Consider the following 20,001-nt stretch of genomic DNA (forward strand, 5'->3'; position numbering starts at 1 on the left):
CAAGAACAGCACCACTCTGAATCTGCCCTCTGAGAAGAAAGATAAGTGATGCTGAGTCATCACAGTTTGATTTTAGAGCCCAGCTTCTTGAAATTGTTCCCTTTTGATAGTTCCTCATGAGGCTTGTGCTGCACAAATTGGATGTGGTGCTGGCTAGAGCTGCTGATGATGGAAGGAGTTGAAAGCAAAGCTGACCCTGTACTGTGGTTGCTTGATTGTTCCCTGATGAAATGAGGCTTCTTTTTGGCAAAAGCAGTAATAAGTAGTAGAACAACAACAATGACATTTTAAGTAATAATGGTAAACCTGCCAGTGTTTTCTCAGCTGAAGACAAATTATAAACCCTGAACAAGAGCATTTTTGAAACATAGCTAAGTGTTTTTATCTTTACTACTCATTATTTTCTGACTTCTTAGCTACTTACACCCACTGTATTTTAGTGCAGAAATAAACAGCTGGGTGCAGTTGCAGGGAAGGTCATATAAACCCCAAATCCTTTGTGATCTTATAAAGGGAATATGCTTTCAGTTTAGAAAGAAAATGAAGATATACTTTCAAAGCTGAGAGCAGCAGATACAAAGAGAAACTAAAATGAGCTGTATGCTGCAGGAAAATTAAGCAGAAAGATAATCAAAGTTCTTGATTTCTGTCAGCATAATTTAATTTTTTCCTGGAAGTTTCTACTTATTTAACACACAGAGATTTGAAAAGCAAAGACCTCCCCATACAAATAACTGCAGCAAACATCAGAAAATTCCCAAAGCAGCACTAAAGCAGATGCAAGATTGTCAGATTCCCTCATCTTCTGTGTCCTAAAAGCATTTTCATGCCTGTCTCTCCATGTTACCTAGAATATGAGGACATGGAAGGAATTTTATCAGATATAGTAGGACCATTTCTCACAAAAACCCTGCTGTAACATTTGGATGAGTAACAAGCCAGAGTGGCCACCTGCTTTTAACACCACAGTGTGTGTAGGTTTGGCATGGGATGTCACAGTTCTCTTAATTTAATGAGGTAATCAGTTCTTATAAGGTTCTCCATACCTATATAACGGAAAGAGTAAATGGTCCTCCTCTCACTGGAGATGAATGATGAGTTTTACCACTGCATTTAATAGGTCAAGAGGGACTATTGTACTCATAAATTGATTTATAGAGCACAGACTCTAAAAACACATCCAGTAACTCCTCAACAGGCCGTATCTCACAGAATGAATACATCCCATTCAGGGGTCAGTGACAGGTAGTGAAGAAATGCTTGAAGCAATCACTCATCATATTGATCTTTTCTCTGAGAGGTCTTCCACCAACAGGAAAAAAAAAAAAAAGATATTTCTGACTATTCTGAGACGTATTATACTCTTTTTCAAAGTGCCAAAAAACCACCACCACTACCAAAAAAAACCAAAAGAAAAACCAAAACCACCAAACCCAACCAAAAAACAAACCCAACAAACAAAACCCTACAAACAAACAAAAAAAAAACCAAAAGAAAAACCAAAACCACCAAACCCAACAAACAACCAACCAACCAAAACCCACCCCAAAACCAAAACCAAAACAAGAAACCCCAGCATGCTATTATGTTTTCTCCTTGTCGCTTCACTGGATTGATCACACTGATCACTGATTCCTAGTGTCTTAGACATGGGTGTGGAAGAAATCTGTTTCAGCAGAAACAAATTGAGGCACTTTACTCTTTTTATCTGGAAATGTCATGTGTCAATTTATTCATGCTGTTAGCAGGAGAGGCTGCACCAACAATGAGCTTGAAATGGAATAAATGGGTGACTGATAGCTCAGCCATATTCCTTCCTCCCAGTGCCCATCCTTATGGAAGCAGCAGAGGAGTTGACCAAAGACAACTCTATGCTTCTCCTTTGTCTCTGCCACCGAGCATATATATTTTTGTCTCAGGCAGAATCTTCTCCCTGGAAATGCACAATGTTCTGACTGTTTGATGCCCAAAACCCAACCAGAGCAGCAGTCAGTGGTAGTACAGTCTGTCAGGCAGATCCATCCTCTCAACAATATATTTGTGATGCTTCTTTGGTTCTTCTTTTGAACTCACATTGTTATTCGCAAAAGAATTGTGTTTCCACAGTGGCAATGTGAATCAGCACTATGGTGCTGATTAAAACCGTCTTTCATTTTTCACAATAGTGCAATATTCAGTTAGAGGAGTCTGAACCCTCTAGAGGACCCCTTCTAGCCCATGACAAAGGAAAGAGAAATCTATAATATGATGGCTGATATGCACAAAACTGATATTCCTTGTGACAAGCCAGCCAAGGACCTCAAAACCAGCACAGTGAAATCTCAAACTGCAGTAATTCCATTACTGACTTTTATGGACCTTCCAGCTTTATATAAGCTGCCTTTTTAATGCAGTCAATCCACAGAAAAAAATCTGCATTAGGAATGTGTGGTTTCATTCACATAGCTGCTTTTGCTATTTCAGCATAAAGATTGGTCAAACTTTAGGTAAGTATTATGTATCATCTTCATTTCTATTTCCACATTGCATCTGTGTTGCTTCCACTTGGGTCAGTGCAGAAGCAGCCACGAAATGTGGCAGTAAAAATATATTTATGTGCAATAACAAAATGTTAGGGAACAACCAGCTACAAAAAACAAATGGTATAAGAGTATTATGTGGCCATATAAGTCAGGCTTGTATTGCTTGTAAATTACTTATATGTTTTAAACCAACAAGGATTTGATATCTCTTTGTTCAATTTTTTCTTTTTCTTTTTCTTTTTTTTTTTTTTTTTTTTTTTTTTTTTGCGAACAAACAGAAAGCACTTGATTAACAATACAAAGCAAAACAGCATGACTAGGAGAAAAACTAAAGTCAGGATAATCACAGCAATACTGGGCAGAAATTAACTTCAGTTTTTCCCCACTGTGTTGCTAGCTATAGAGCTTATATAATTAAGGTAAAATAAATATTAAAACCCTCTAAAATGTACACCTATGCATGAAGTATTTATATGGGCTTACATTATAAATTAAAACCTCCCAAATCCCCACATTGAAATATGAATTTATTTCCTGTGCAAGACTTTGAGTCACGATCTTTTTATCTGTTTGGATTATTTTTACTTTTTTTTTCCTCTCCACTGTTCAATGAATCAAGTCATTAGCATTAAATCACTGTAATGAACAGACACCAGATTTGCTGCAGGTAGTTTATAAAAGGATCACACCTCAAGGCAAAAGGAAAATAAATGGTTCCTCAGCATAGTCACCAATCAGGAAAACTTCCATTAATCAAAGTTTGGAGGAACTTCAGCTGTCCATACAGGCTATTAGGGCTGGGAGCAGATAATTAAGATGTTCCCATCCTCCTTTTTTCTTGACCTAAAAGGGGCAGATTGAAAGGGCAAGGTGATAGACATATTTTTGTACCTAGTTTTCTTTAGGTGGGAAAATAGTCCCCTTGAGACCAGGTCACACAGGGAGAATTTGAAGCAGCGTTGTAGGTTTCCAGTAGAAGTATGTCTAATTTAAAGTACTAATAAATAAATAAATAAATAATGAAAAATAATAATAAAAAATTAATAAACTCCTCAACAGAGATTTAAAACCATAAAATCTCCAAGATACTTTTTTTTTGCATCTGTTTATTAGTAATGTAGTGAAATCCAGAGACCAAATCAGAATGTTCTTTCTCCTTTAAAGAGAAATTGAGTAGCTGTTTTATGTTCCTTGAAGCAAGGATTTGCTACAATGCACAAATCTTTCTTATATTACTGGCAGCAAAAATGCAAACAAAAGCAACCCACTTCCCATAAAAAAATAAAAATTTAAATTACTTGTCAGTGAACAGACTAGTTCAGACCATCACATCTGTAACTGCTCACTACTAAATTTATAACAATCTAGGGAAAAAACTCAAGGGAAGTTCCCAGGAGAAAGGAACTGAACAATCAGATTTGCCTCAAGAACAAGCAAGATGGGGGAAAGATGCTGGAGTTTTCAAAGGTAAATCTTTTGTTTTAAATAATGGGTTTGGTGACTTTTCTTGGGACATTATGGTCCTGTAAAATAGTTCTAAACTGCCCAGATGTAATCTATCTCTCTCTTTCCTACTGATAACATCTTCTGCCTCTGATAGGAGACAGTTAAAGTTTACATTTCCTAGGAAAATAGAATTGCTAATATTTATTGCATCTGTCTCTTTGTATACCCATCAAGCATTTATTATCTATCATGTCTTCAGCTTTCATATATTTGAACTTGTAGATCAGGACATTTACAATGTCTTGAAGTAAGTACTGCCAATAGCAAATCTGCTTTTGCTTTTGTTTTAAAATGTGAAATGTGTTTTTTGTTGATTTTCTTGAATGCATGTATTTGTCTGTCTAACTGGGAATACAGTTGTCCAAAACAGAATGAGAGCATTGCAAATACACACAGATAGAAAGACACACAGCTTTTCCCATAGTTCCACAAAATCTTTTTTTTCTTGTCATATCCTGAAATCTTTTAACTGATAGAAGCATCTCCATAACTATAAATCAAAAGTGGCTAGTAGGAAAACAGAACAGCGGTGAGCCAGACTAATGCTAAAAAATTATGCTATTGTGTAATTGCAAGAACATTTCATAGATTTTTATAGTGCCATTTAGCAAGCTCTACTATTTGTTTTCACTGCCAGAGAATTACTAATCCTTTTTTTTTGAAGCTGAGTATGTGTAATCCAGAAACTGGACACCACGTCCCTGAGCAACTATATTATTGCTGCTTGGTGGTGCAGGGGGGAAAGGGGCCACTGAATAACAGAACCAATATGATTCTGCAAAAGCAGTTTATTGTTTACATTACATGCCAGATATAGATTCTAGGTGTACTGTCCACGTGGGCATGCATCTCTGGGTTGGCTAAGCTGCTGCTTCATCAGGCACATCCTTCAGGACATCCAATTGGTCGAACGTCCATCCTCACGCTGTGCTTCCCTTATCTAGGGTTTACATTTTTTGCAGAGTTTCTCAGGCTCTCCGTTCCTAGCTTTGATCCTGTTGTTTTCTCAGTAACCTTGATGAATTCCTGAGAGCTCTAACAAGAAAACTGCAGATGGTTTGATAAGATTACTCACAAACAGTTTGGCTGGTGAATCAGAATGGCCTGTTATACAGATACATTGCTACATGGTGGAGCTTTGTGTATCAGAATCAGAGGATGGTTTGGACTGGAAGGGACGTTAAAACTCATCCAGTGCCACCCCTGCCATGGGCAGAGACAGATGCCACTGCCCCAGGCTGCTCCAAGCTCCATCCAGTCTTGTCTGGAACATTTCCAATAGTCCATCCATGAAATCCATCTCTCCCCAGTTTAGACAGAATGCTGTTCTGGGGGACCCAGTCAAAGGCTTTGCAAAAATCCAGGTAAATTACATCTGTAGCCCTTCCTTTGTCCACTGGTGTGGTCACCCCATCAGAGGAGGCCACTGGGCTGGTCAGGCAGGAGCCATCCCTGGTGAGGCCAAGCTGGCTGCCTCAAATCCCCTCCCCAAGCTCCATGAGCCTCAGCAGAGCTTCCAGAGAGTCTGTCTCACCTTCACCCCAGGCATGGAGGGAGTCTGACAGCTGGGTGTTCCCAGGGTCTTCCTTTCCCCCCATTTTGAAGATAGCTGCAACATTTCCCTTTTTTCAGTCACTTGGGATCTTGCCTGACTGCCAGGACTTTTCTAGTGTCATGGGTAGTGGCTTGGCAACTCCAGCAGCCAATTCTATCAGGACTCTGAGCTCCATCCCACCAGGTCCCACAGAGCTGAGCATGTCCAGGTACCTCTGCTGGTCCTGAGCAGGATCTTTCCTTTCAGTGGCAGAGCCTTTGCTCTCCCAGTGTCCATCCTGCTCTCCACCCACTCAGGAGGGTTGGGAGGAGAGGTTCCCACAGGGGACTGAGGCAAAAAAGCTGTGGGGTACCTCAGGCTCCTCCCCATGGCCTGTCAGCAGTTTGCAGGGTTGTTTAGAGTGGGGGAAAACACCTCCTGTGACCTTCCTTTTCTGTTCAATGAAGCTGTAGAATGTCCTATTACTCTCTCCCCCCTTCCAGGTTCAGTTCCAGCTTCACCTTGGCCTTCCTGTCCCCAACCCTCCACAACCTCTTAGAGAATTTATTCTCTAGACTCTTCCCAGGTCGTCTGTCCTTGCTTTCACTGCCTGTGCATGTGCTTCCTTCCCTTTCCTTTGTCCAGCAGGTTCCTACTGACCCATGAAGGTCTCTTGCCTTCCCTGCCCTATTTCTTGCTCCTCTTTTTCAGCTGGCAAATGAACCCAAGGTATAAATTGAAAATTGAATTGTGGTGTGACAGCAACAGCATGTGGTGATCTCCTCACATTAAGGAACCAGCCCTAGGTGGTAGCTGTCTGTGCTGTGATTTACCCTTTCTGGAAAACAAAACAAAACTTAAAGTTTTATCATACACCATCCTTACAATGAAAAATGTATTTTTTCCACTTTCAGGAACATGCAGCCATAGCAAAATTTATTGGCTATTTCAAAAAGAAACATTGGCTCATTGAGACAGCCATATTTAAAATATTCCCTGCAATTTGAGTTAAAATAGGGGTAAAACTTAAATAGGAGCACATTCATTTACATTCATTTGATCAATGCAAATAACATTGCAGAGATCAAATAATTTAGATTCCAGCTCTCAAATACACAGTCCTCTGTCTTTGAGACCAAAGAAACATCTCTGTGAGCTGTCACCATGACCATTCAAATGTTTGTTTTCCTTGGCAAAACATTAACCTAAGAAGTTTCAAGTCACCCAAAATCTTTCATGACACTGAAAAGAAACACATTTATCATTCTAGTCTGGGAAATTTTATTTTTCAGTTACATGTAGTTAAGCCAAGTTTCAAAACATTTCACTGAAAAGTTAAAATTAATATTTCAAGTAAAAATAGTGCAAGAAAAAAAAATTGCTCAAATGCAGGTTTTTTGGGGATGGGAATAAATGGGAGAAGAAGGAGCCATAAATGGCCCTCCTAGTCTTTAAAAATGTTTTTTATTCCAGAGAAATATTCTTTAAAAAAGAGAGGGAGTATCAGCCTTTCTGCTCTTAAAGCTCTAGCCAAAATGCTCCCATTGGTGACTGCTGGCACGAAACCAGAAACTGAAACCAGTCCCCCACAGCCCCCCGGGGCTAGCTCAGTTTCTTGGGAGACTCTGGGGAAATATTTCAGGGACAGGGCAAAAGATCCAAAAGAGGCTCTTACCCCCAGGGTTGATCCAAGATATTTATTCCAGGAGGGGAAACAAGGCAGGAGGCCCAGAGGGCAAGAAAGGTCCAGAAAGAGGGCAAGAGGGAGAAAGAGGAAGAACAGGGCCTTATCAAGGCTCTTGCTCAGGGGGAATGGCTGGACCTCAGCCTATTGGGTCAAGAAAGGAAGGAAGGGTCAAACTACATGGTTACACTCTTCAGGAGTCCTGGGGAAAACCCATTCCCCAGAAAAATACAACAAGAAACCACAGTAATTTTCAGCACTTCAGCCTGTATATAGCCTGCTTCTACCAGAACTTGCTGCTGAGCCATTTGCATGAAAATGACAAAATGATCTGATAAGTTTTGATGTGCAATGAGCTATCTTTTGCTCAAAGGACATTGCATTTTGGGGAGATAATTCCTTCCCGTCCTCTCCCCTCAGCTTCGTGGTGTAATTCCAGTACGGTTTAAAATCACTTCTTCAAGGAAAATGTACTGAACCAGAAGGGGCTCTCCAGCAGAAAGATTGCAGCCTTAGGATCTCATCAGAAAAAACACTGTGCACACACTTTACTTGTACATTTCTGAGTCATCTAATTGAAGTTAGACCTGTAGAGATGAGTACTTCCAGGATTTGGCCCTCGGCAGTGGTGAGGCAGCACAGAGGTGTTTTACAGCAGCTCATTTTGGTTAGGATAGATAAATTCAGAGAGTCAGAGTCTGACCAGGGGTGTTCTGGTCCTTGGCTGCTGCTTGCTCCAATGATTTCCTTCTCCAATTTCAACTCTGCCTTGTGAAGTGAGGTGACTGCAGCAAATCTTTTTGTGTGTATTACATGTGTGGGATGGAGGAGCCCCAGATGTGTTCACAGTGTTTTGTCAAGTGGAATGCAGTACATCAAAAATGTCTTTCAGGGTTTAAGCAACTTCCTTCTCAAAACTGCGTCAGCTTTTAAGGATTTTAGCTTAAGCTGCTTCTCTTGAGAGGCTGCTGCAGAGCTGGGTCCTCTGAAGGATGGAGATTTTTTTTTCCTGGTTCTTATCCTAAATTTATTTGGGGACAACTATTACCTATCTGTTCTTAAGCCAACCTTGTCCCTTAAGTAGCACTTTTACTTCACCGATGGGCCCCTTCAGTTCTCCTGTCTGGCTTTCCTCAAGATGCATTTAGAGAGTGACTTTGTTAAGATCACTGTTAACCCCCATCTCTCTGAAGTGCTAGATTCTCAAAGGGTCTCTTGGCTTGTCTCAGTCATGAGCCAGGATTGCGTTTTGCATCAGGTGCTCTGCTTAAAGTTCTTGTATTTGCTTGCATTGCTGAAGTAATTTCATGTCTTGTTAATCCAGCTCCAGTTAACTGTGGCTCAGGAACACGGATCACTAATCACTTTAAGACTGCACATCAGAAAGTGCCAGGCAGGCCAGCATTTTACTTCAAATAAAACCCTTTTTCTAATCTTTTCTCGTGTGTTTTTTGTTTTTTTTTTTTTTTTTTCCCCCGCTCCTCTAAATGCAAATTATCGCTCTGAGAGTCTCGATTTATTACAGAAATAATTTGGCACATTGACACATTTTAATAGGACAGATTTCAGAGTGTCACAGTGCAGATCTGACAGCTTCACCTGGCCTTACATCTTGTTCTTGGCCAGCAGGGTAGTCCATACCATAGCAATGCAGTAATTAATCAGTTCATGGCTTAGTTAGGATCCCTGTGTGGGTATGAGTTGCACAAAAGGATTTGCTGACTTAGCATTTTAACTATAAAGTAACTTCACAGTGCCTATTCCATTCTCCAAACAAATGACTGAAACCTAGAAACTGAAGCAGATTTAGAAGCAGGTGTGCACTATTCCAAGAGAAAAATAAGTGCTGTGGCTGAAATCTGTATAACCACTAAAATTAATCTTTGCTTTTGACTTGTATTTCAGAGCTAACTGAAATGAAAACATTCTGGCTTTTTGAGGTTAGACTGTAGAATTGTGATGTCTTTATTTATTATTTAATACTACTCTTGCCTGCCATAGCTTCATCTAATTTTTGAATTACTTGGGTTTGACTCTGTTTTTGTGCCACAGGGCATAAGGAGCAGGGGAGCATCAGCCTGTGAAGCAGCTCCACATCATTTTAACCTGCTCAAACTTTCAGTCAGGCTTGATGGCACGGTAAAAAGTGCTGTCTTAATTCAGGCGCACTGCACTGTGTCTAAGGACAGTCACAGGGGGGGATAACATCACATGTGCACTCCCTCCCCTGCCTTGACATGCATTCCTCCTTTCTCAGAACTAGGAACTGTTTCTTGCACTACCTGAGCTGCATGGGTGTCAAAACTTTGAAGTCTGTCATGGGAAAGTGGTGAATACCTGCAATTCCTCTTGAAGTCAAGGAGAAGGGTACAATGCTCAGCATTTCCCTTCCAGGTCACCTTTCAAACAAGTACTCTTCACAAAACATTTTTTGCAGTCTCTAAAACCTTTAAAAGCACTATCTCTATCAGGTGCTTTTTTTCTGATGGTTTCACATTGCAGGGACTCCTGGAAAATGGAACAAGGGGAAGGTTGCAATCTGTTCAGATGCTACCAGATATAACCTAGAGCTGTTGTGCATAAACCCTTGGGGATGTTTTTAATTAAATGGATTGAAAGCTCCAAGGAAAACAGTGTAAGACTTTTACTCACTTTTTTGGCATTCTCTTTAAAGCTAGAGTAAATTAAATAGATGTTCAAATGTAAATGTATGTCCCCTTATTTCGTACAAACTCTGCTGAAGAAAACTCTACTTGCACCCTATTGCTGTTCTCTCCGTCATAATGATGGGGTGGAGGGGTGAGAAAATGGCCTGTGGGACTTAGCTGCTTGTTGGAGTAAACTGACCACAGCTAGTTACTGTCTTTCCTCGTAAAAGGAGAGAAAAAAACCGGTATTGAGCCTCCCTCTTCAATTGGCACCTTCCCTTACAAGTTCTTGCTCATAGTAACGCATAGCTGGTTTAAAGAACTTTGCACTTCCTTAGCATTTCAGAAGTGTTCAAGCAAGTTAAAAGCCTACATCCTGGGGGAAAAAAAAAAAAAAAAGTTATTAACATATTTTTTTGTGTTCTAAATTCCTGAGTTGTATGTGAGGCTGGTGCTGCCAGGTGTAACAACTTGGAAAATAACAGGGCCAAAATGTTTAGAGATGCATCAGATTCATCTGGTTCTGCTGGCCCCAAAAACCCATAAAAGGATGCTGCAGAGAAGGTTTGACCAAATCCACAGCTCATGTTGGCAAAAATTACAGGGCTGGGTAGTTGTCCTATTCAAATATTGACTTGTGTGATGAGGTGTTTCGAGTTTTTTAATTTATTTTTTTTTTAATTAAAATGCCTCAATGTACTGTTGTAGGAACTTCTTTCATCTCTGCTATCTCAAATCCTGTTTATAGAAATGTGGGCGTGCGGGCTTGATAACTGTTCAATCCTAACCTTTGTTTCAGCAGCTGAAGAGTGCTTTCAGGCACTCTGTTTCTCAAGATTAATACCCTCTTAATAAAAAAAAACCTTGTGTGCATTGAACTCTGCTTAAATGTGAATATCTGAAAACAAGTTAAAAATGGCTTTGCAAATGTTATGAGCAGTTTGCAAAAAAAAATTTTCCTAAAATAGCATGGAAAATGTTAAAATGTTTTCTACAAGCTTGTTTACACATTAAGAAGGGAGTTTTTCAAAGAAGCCAGTGGGCAAATGCTAGGAGCTGCACTAAGTAAAACACTACTCAGTGCAGCCTTTACCACAGCTGAATAACTGATATGGTGGGTACAGAAAGAGGTGGACACCAGCAGGAAGCAAGAGGGAGAAATTCAGGTCTCTAGTATTGCCTAAAAGCAAAGAAAATCATTGCAAACCATATTAAGAGTGATAAGGTAAAAAAGCAGTTCTTTAATGGAAGCTTTCAGGTGCACAAAGTATAGGCATGCACATGAGCAACACAGGATTTCTACAATTTTAATAAGGTTAATTAATTAGTATATCTATAATTAATTAGTATATCTAGCAGGTGCCTCCAATAAGAAACCAGTTGCCCCAGTGTCTGTCCCTTGGAGTTGGTCCAGGGGGTTATTTGACCTATATTTTGTTATACCTCTCAAATTCTGGTGAAAAACAAGGTATCGTGGTTAGAAGTACTCTTTTTGAGAATGTTAAACAGAATGTCAAGAGTGTGTTAGAAAGGGCTGGCTTCTGAAAAGTAAAAGAGGGCAGGAAAAGTACTAGGAACTATACAGCTATATATTAAAAATCTACAGATACATGAGAGGCATCCCTAGGGACACCAAAAGCCACGTCCTACACAAGTTCCATGTTCAGACCTCAAGGGGTGGGTTTGTGCTTTGAGTTGAGGGTAAAACATCCTCCCTGTACTGACACCTGCCTTGTCTGTTCTGCCTGCAGTGGCTGAGGAACCCAGACCCCCAGCATGAGAAGAGGACTCTCTTTGGGGATGTGGTGTGCTTCTTGTTTATCACCCCACTGGCAACCATCTCCGGCTGGCTGTGCCTGCAAGGAGCCATGGACCACCTGCACTTTAGCAGTAGGCTGGAAGCTGTTGGCCTCATTGCACTCACTGTGGCACTCTTCACTATTTACCTCTTTTGGACCCTGGTAAGTATCAGGGTGTTTATTTAACTCACAGGAAAAAGGGAAAGAGCAAACAAAGCTATTTTATCCCTCCCTCTAAAACAGACAACTTATCCATAAAACACTTGCTTTTTACTTTGCACTTTTAACACACACCAAAAAAGGTCCTCCCAAGCAAAAAGATCCAGACACAAAAAGGAGATTGGTGCTTAAACAAAGAATTCAGTGCCACACTTTGCTTTCTCTTGTATAACATAGGTACCTGGTTTAACAATGCAGCTGTTACTCAAAGAACCTCATGTTCTGCTGCTTGAAAACCAAACCTGAACTCCAGTTCACTCTCCTGAAACTATCACTGCATTTTACAGGGCATCCACCTTTGCAGCTGTTGGGGTGGTGTTACCCTCCTCACTACTCCAAGTAATTTCTGCTACTCCTGCAGTGTCATTTGATAATGAATTTCTCATATTCATTCATACACACTGCTCCACAGAGATAGAAGATGCAGGATGCTTTCCTTCATGGGGAGGAGAGGAGGTTGAAAGTTGGAGGAATCACTCTGAAGAGCTGCCTTTGCAAAACTGCTTATTAAACCAAAGCTTTATAGGTTTCCCTCAGACAGCTGTAAAAAGATCTAATTTTAAAAAAACCAACCAACCAACCAAACTAACTAACTAACAAAACCCCAACAAACCACAAAAAACACCAAACCAAACTTAACCTAACCAAAAAAGCCCTTGTAGGATATCATTGAAAGGTACGTTTCATTAGTTAAAAAGTCCCCTTTTTGGAGTAAGGAAAGGATACAGTCCTTGGGTCAACTCCTGCTCACAGCTCAAGAACAAAACAATCATCACTCGGAATATTTCTCTCAAAATTTACAGTTTGTTGATTGTTTTTGTTGGATTTGTTTTTTAAACTACACACATACATCCTCTTACACAGCTACAACCCAAACAACACTTGGCTGCCACTAAAACAAGTTGTGAACTGTTTTTTTTAAAAACATGGGGCTGAGCTATCTTGCATCTCCACAGTATGCATTTCTCTTCCACAAAAAAGCTGAAATTACCTCATAGCAACAACAAAAAAAAATTCAGACAATCTAAATTGAGACACATTGTCAGCTCATTGCCTCTGTGCAAGCCCAACTTGATGAATGTTCATCTGCCTGCAATTAGACTGTCAGTTTAGCAACCTGAAGCAAGACAGGATATCCCAAAATCTTTCTATGTGTGCCAACAGCTCTTGTAAAAGGCAGAGGCAGGATGTCTGATTTTTCAGGCTGTGAAAAAGGGGAATGAGAGGTAAAATAGGCACAGACTGCTTTTCTCCCCTGCACATAGCAGGTTCTCTCTTTTCAGTAGTTTTCACCCATTTTTTTCCACTGGAATGTATTTGGATCTCCAGCTGACTCCTTGCAGGGTGGTAGTGACTGAAGGCAGCTCTTGTCCCTTCTGTCCCTAGGTGTCCTTCAAGTACCACTGCCGGCTGTACCATGAGTGGCGTCGGAACAACCGGCGGGCAATCCTCCTCATCCCAAAATCTGCCAATGTCCCCTCAACCCGGCAGGCCCTGCTGGGCCTGCAGCCCCTCAAAAGGAGCTCCAAGGAGACAATTGTGTGATTTGGGGTGGTGCTGTACACTAAAGATGTTTTTTCTCAGATTCATCGGGGTCAGGCACCATCCAGCACCCAGGAATTTGCAATTTGAGTTTACAGACTGACTGCAGAGGGATAAATCAGTCAGAATTCAAGTCATGGATGCTGCAGTTATTTGTGGCATTTGCTAAGCTGCCAAATGTGTTTAGTTAGCAGGGACCCTAAGGATTCTGCATATATGTTAATTGCTGCATCATTGAGTGATGCAAATTTTTGTTACTGTTTAAAGCATTAAACTATGGTAATTAACATTGCAAAACAGGTTTTAGAAGTGCTTTGCTTTCATGATTTCTTGTTCCTACAGTACTGTTTCTTTAGGCAGCTGGTAACCAGTATTTATTTCTCCTTCCTAAAGCACAGCATTGGTATTTCCTCATTTGATTTTATCTGCAGGTCCATTATACCAATATTTTGATTATTAAAGTTTGTGTGTAATGAGCTCTACAAATCGGCACATTTTTAAAATGCTACAAAATTATTAGAAAATTGTATTACCCATTCCTATTTGGCAGGCAAGGTCTGACCAGAAGATTCTTTTTATGAATCTAGCATGCACAAGAGAAAAATTAGACAAATTGCAATAAACTTCCTATCAAAAGTATCATAGTACATAGAACTCAGGAAAAAAAAATTGTATTCTTCCATGAAGAAGCACCACATTCCTCAGTGAAGTGTACACTCTGCTGGTGTGAATTCAAACTTAAGCCAATATCCTGCATTTACACAAGGCTGAGCTGAACTCTGCAGCTTACTTTTGCATAGGGAAAGCTCAACATACATAATGAATGAGATCATCAGATAAGTTTTAGGAAGCAGAAACTCATCTTGCATGAAGAATAACATTATTTTAAAGCAACAGAAACTCCAGCCTGACAGGTAGGACTCAGCAGTGTGTGTGCAAACCCTGAACTCTCATGGTAGCACTGAGGCAAAAAAATTTTTTTTTTTGAAAAATATATAATACACAGTCTTCTGTGGTGACCAAATTGAATTTGGAGTGTAAAGATCAGACCTTATTCCTGGGGGACTTTATCTGCTTCCCCATGGTTTTATGCCAAATTTATTTACCCATTCTTCACTCCCAGAAGAGACACACTTACGTAGACAGACTTATTTTAAATAACTACACAAAATTTTATTACCAAATGCTGCTAGAATTAATGATACAGAACCCTGCTGAACAGATAAATTTCTTAGAATTGTGCATGGACGAACATACCACCATATGCTTTGTTTTCCAAACACTGCAGGAACTGAAAATCAAAAGGAAGACATAGCAGGAAGGCTAATGATTTGTTATTCATAAATTTTAAGGTATTATGGGTATTTACTGTCACACAGGAAGTTATTTGATGTTTTGTATGAGCTCGGGGGGGGGGGGGGGGGGGTGTGTGTGTGTGAAAGCTTAGTACACACAAAACCAGATCTGTTAAATTTCTTTATTCTATCTGTGGACCAGTCTAGCTGTGAGCATGTTAATTAACAATGTCCTTTGTAACTGTCAGTCATGGAGATAGGAAAATCATGGGGATATAAAGCAATAACAGCCTCATTCCAACAGAAAGGTACTTATACAATAAGCCAAGGTGTGTAGGAAAATAATGAACCTGCAGATCTGTACTCACCAGTCTGACAAGGCTGGGGTTGCTCATGTTTGGCTCTGTATAACTGCTTCTCTTTCAAAGAAAACTATAGAAGGCTCTGAAGATAACACAATCTCTGTGATAGCCCAAAACCTGTACCGTTTTCTTTCTTTTTTTTTTTTTTTTTAATATACCTCGTCCCAAATGTAATTAACTATTTGGAATGAAAACAAAATATGCACTTAAGCAGAATTCCACATTAAATATATGTATCTGCTGGCCAGGGGCAAAGAAATAAAGCAAATCTAGCTGGGTCAGGGTGCTGTCAGTGTTTTAATGCCTAAACATATACTTTAGGTAAGCTTTCTTCAGAACTTCATTACTGCTCTCAAATTCTTAGAAAGAATTGGTTTTCTTAGTGAGTTCTATTGTTGGCTTTGCCTCATGAAACCAAAAATCAGAGTGATACAGAATTAAGTGGCAAAACATTCAGGGAAATATTTATTTAAGTGAAGCTGCAAGGTCTGTAAACAGAGATAGCACAGTGGCTTGGCCCACCTCATCTCTGTTACTTCAGTTGTTTTGTTTGTTTTTTGTTTTTTGGTTTTTTTTAAATGTGTGTGTAAATACATCTTTATTTACCCGAAGAAGGCATACTGAAACAAAGAGAAACAGTATGGTCAGTTTAACACATTGTCCTGGGTTGTAGTTTAGGGTGTATTTTATCACCATCTTCAGTTAATGGCCCATCAATGCCTTGTGCATGACTCATAGATAACTCCCTCTGGGAGTTATCTCTCTTTAATGGGCCATCAAGGCCCTCTTCCATGACTCATCATCCCATTGTGAGATGCTCCGCCCATGGGGAAGAGCCAAGCATTCTCACCTGGATATAAGCTGGGATTTGGGACAGTAGAGGCAGCCCTCACCCACTGAATTCCCAGAGGACCGGACTTACCAGACCTTTCTACAAGATTTCTGCTTCAGGAAGACCACCTCGTCTGGACTGTTTCCATCACCCTGATCAGGTTGTATTCTGACTCTGTCAGTGTTTTTTCTTTTTGTATTTATTTTATTTTATTCTATTTTCCTTTTCTTCTCATTAAATTTTATTTCTGACTTAGAGCCTCTTACTTAGTTTGTTCTCAAAACCACAACGCACATCCATGACTAAACCAGTTTCTGGGCAGTAAGAGATATGACTTCTTAATCCCGGTTCTGCTCTAAAGACTTCCAGACAGGGACAGGAGGATCTGCCAGATGGGAGTTGATTTTTCTTCCATGAGTTGATGCTGTAGATGCCACACCAAGTTCAAATTTCCACAAAAAACTGGATCATTACAGCAAATATTGTGTAACAGCAGCAACACCCATTTCTGTCTGAATAGAAGTGAAAGATAAAATTAACCACAGCCAGCAAAGCTCCTGGCAGTACAGTGACACTTTTGTTATGCTCTCCTTAAAAAACAAAATTAATTAAAGAACATAATTAATGATGGGATGAGTGACCACCTTTTTATTTTTTTAAATGTCACTCAACTTCCCTCTCAGCAACTTTATGCTTTCTTCTCATGCATCTGACCTTGTAATTTACATTCCTTTTCCAGATAAGAAGTTACACAGAAGGAACAGCATTGAATAGTATTTGAGCCAGTATTTAAGTTGCAAATGATAAAAGCAGCCTGTTCTAATTCAATGCGACAAGTGTCATGCAAAATGAGGACGTTTTACTTTTTTTACACTGTCTTTTCCCTGCAAGACTTGCCTCTCACATTACTTAAAGATTTAGAAATACCCCAGCTTTCTGTTCAGCTGTAAGGAAGTCACAACAGCAGCAGTAATTAAATATACTTTAGTTTTTGATCTTAAGGGGGGTTTTTTCATTACTCAACTGAACAGTTCTGCTAGACTGAGAGCTCACAAGGTCATTTATTTCAACCAGCTTTGCACGAATACAAAGTCACACAGGGCAAAGTGAAAACTGCATAAAAGGGATACACAGCCAATACATACAACTTGCTTTTGCTGCAACGCGTGTATCAGAAAGAGGCATGAGAAGAGATACTGGGACAGACTAATGCACTAAGAGAGCTAAAAAAGCTCTCTCTTTGGAAAAAAACCACAAACCTGTTAATAATTAAATATGTTTACTTGCTACTTTCTGTGAGATGGCGCTTCACTTAACACAGAACTGGTAAATTAAAGCATTTTCCTTGCAAGCAGAACTGAGCTCTGCCTCTTTACTGCCAATTATTTGGTATCTTTAAAAACTACAACGCATACACATAGAATCACACAATTTTTGAGGCTGGAAAAGATGCATTGAGTCCAATCACTGACCCAGCACCACCAGGTACAAACCGTATTTCCAGGTGTCACATTCACAGGTTTCTTGAACACTCCTAGGGATAGCAATTCCACTCCTTCAGTGAAGAAACTTCTCCTAATACCCAGTTTAAACCTCTCCTGGAGCTGCAGGGGGTTGTTGTGACTGAAGGACAAGACCCAGCACTTCCCCTGGTTGCACCTCATGCCATGGATCCAGCCTGTCCAGACCCCTCTTCAGAGCCCTCCTGCCCTCCAGCAGATCCACACTCCAATTTAGTGTTATCTGCATACCTACCAAGGGAATACTCCAGGTCAATAAAGATAAATAATCGTCAGAGCTCATCCCAACACTGATGATGCTGCCTCATTAATCCACTTGTGTTATTCCACATTTCAAACATAGTTTCACGTGAGTTTCCACGAGACAGCTGTTTCAAAAATCAAGGGTTACATCTTTCAGTCCTTAACCTGCTTTCAGGTCTTAAATCTTTTGCTGACAGCCACTTCACACCTGCTTGTGACAAGGCTACAGAACTCTCGTCCTCCACTTAGTGCTGTTGAAAGGTTACAGAACTGATGGGAATTTTCTTTAGTCTAAGTGTACAAAGGACTTTGCAAAAAAAACCTTGTCAAAATAAGAGAATAAATGTTGATATTCTATGTACAACATGCCCTTAGGGGCAACAACAAAACAAACCACCCTCAAAAACAAGACACTGCAATTGCCGCGGAAACCAATGTCACAGTTTCATTCCATGGCTTCTATTATTATATAGAAAGCAAGACTTGCTTGCCAGTAATAATATTTTTTTGTTCTGAAAATGCAGAACAGCTAGGAAAACTCACATCCAAGAGTTAATTTTTAATTGTAGGAAAATCCTATCAATCAATCAATCAGCTTAAGCTGAATGTGCCTTCCTTTATTGATGCCCCAAATGCAGCTCTTCTTCAGGGTTAATCATACTGTGTTTTTATCACATAGAAATCCTGTATTTATGCAAACCCGCTAAAAAGAAACCAGGAGATCAGCAAAAGAGCATAAATTCATAACAAGCAAAACCTAAAACAAAATAGGTAATTTCTGCCATAATCCTGTGATGGAGCTAGTTGAGTATTATAAATAATTAAGTGTCCCTGCATTTTGTTGATGTCAACCATCATATACCAGGAAAGGCTAAATAAGCATTCATATCCCTCACACACAGCCTCCACTTTCATTCTAAAAATCACCAGTTGTCCTCTTTTGGACAGGGGCTTTAAAAGCTTTTATTCTCCATCAACTACTTCATTTCTTCACCTGGAGAAAAATCCTTCTAGTTATCACATAGCCATTTCTGTAAAAGCAGGAGCATTTTTTTAACTTAAAGTACAGATACTGCCTACAGTGCAGTATGAATAAGAAATGCAGTGTTTCACAGATAGAGCCATCCATTTCAATCCAGAAACCCCCAAATTAGTATCAAAATGATACAATGATAAGACAAATTTTCATGGAAAAAAAATTAAACTAGGACCAGTATTTGAAATTGCATAATGTATAGAAGAAAATTAATTATTAACCTCTGTTGAACAGAATTTACATATTAATTTCTGTCCTTATTTTGCTGTCTGCTTGGAAAAATGCAATGTACATACAAAAATCATAAACAAGGAAATCCAAAGCAAAACTCAATTTTTAGCACAAAACCACTGTCACCAACACCATAAACTAATTTGCACCAGTTTTGATTACACTGGGCTTTTATAATGAACACTGCATGTGTTCATTACTATTTGAATGCAGTTCACAGGTTTGCTGCACAGGTCAAACCATTTGTTTCCTAAATTTCTATTCTGTTTTACGCAGGAATGAGTGTATTTGAGCACAAACATTTCTGGTAAAGTGTTTATCCAGCTACAAGCACTAAACTGCTAAGGAGTTTTCACCTGCAGGACGATGCAATTTGTATTTAATGCCAGTACCAATGATAATCAAGTTATGGAACTTGTAGGTAAGTGCAGGAAGTGTTGGGTTGTTGCTGAACAAGTATTAAAAAAGACATGCAAAACAAGACCTCCACCTTGCGGCAGGATGTTTCACTGCTGTGCTTCCCAACACCCCCTTCTACTAATTTACAGGAATTCCTGCCACAGCAAAGAAAGTAAAAAATTATTCTAAAATTAATATTTCTCCCACTGTCATCAAAGAACAGGCTCTAACCAAGAATAGCTCTAACCAAGAATTTGATCATGCAGGAAGGTTCTTACCGTAACTTAAGAATTGTCCATCAACTCCCCCTTTTTACTTTCTGCTGGCACATGGTTGAAATGCCAGTACATTGGTCACAGAAAAGGGCTCATCCAAGATGAAAGACATGTAAAGAAGTCTTAATTTTGCCAAGAAAAAGAAAATAGTCTAGTCAATTAAAAAAAAATTCTAATCAACGTCCAAAATTCTGGCCATGCATTTAAAATAATACATTCAGGCTATGTCAAAGACAACTATTTACCCACACTTCTAAATTTATCTTTATGTTACGATGCTTGCTCAAACTGCTTAGCCTTGTACTTGCATGATGCAATAAAAGCCAGTCCAGTAAGAACAGAATCATGAGCAAA

The 20,001-nt window shown here is 39.6% G+C and overlaps 1 protein-coding gene across 1 annotated transcript in view; it reads left to right on the forward strand.

The window, feature by feature from the left end:
• The window catches only part of MARCHF3 (membrane associated ring-CH-type finger 3), a 60,854-nt gene extending 47,091 nt beyond the window's left edge, over positions 1-13,763 (forward strand). The window contains exons 5-6 of the mRNA XM_066339815.1: positions 11,646-11,855; positions 13,299-13,763. Of these exons, the coding sequence (XP_066195912.1) occupies positions 11,646-11,855; positions 13,299-13,457 (369 nt within the window). The 3' untranslated portion in view covers positions 13,458-13,763. The remainder of the gene's footprint in view (positions 1-11,645; positions 11,856-13,298) is intronic.
• Positions 13,764-20,001: the final 6,238 nt, after the last annotated feature.

The sequence above is a fragment of the Sylvia atricapilla genome, chromosome Z (assembly GCF_009819655.1).
Source record: "Sylvia atricapilla isolate bSylAtr1 chromosome Z, bSylAtr1.pri, whole genome shotgun sequence".
NCBI lineage: Eukaryota > Metazoa > Chordata > Aves > Passeriformes > Sylviidae > Sylvia > Sylvia atricapilla.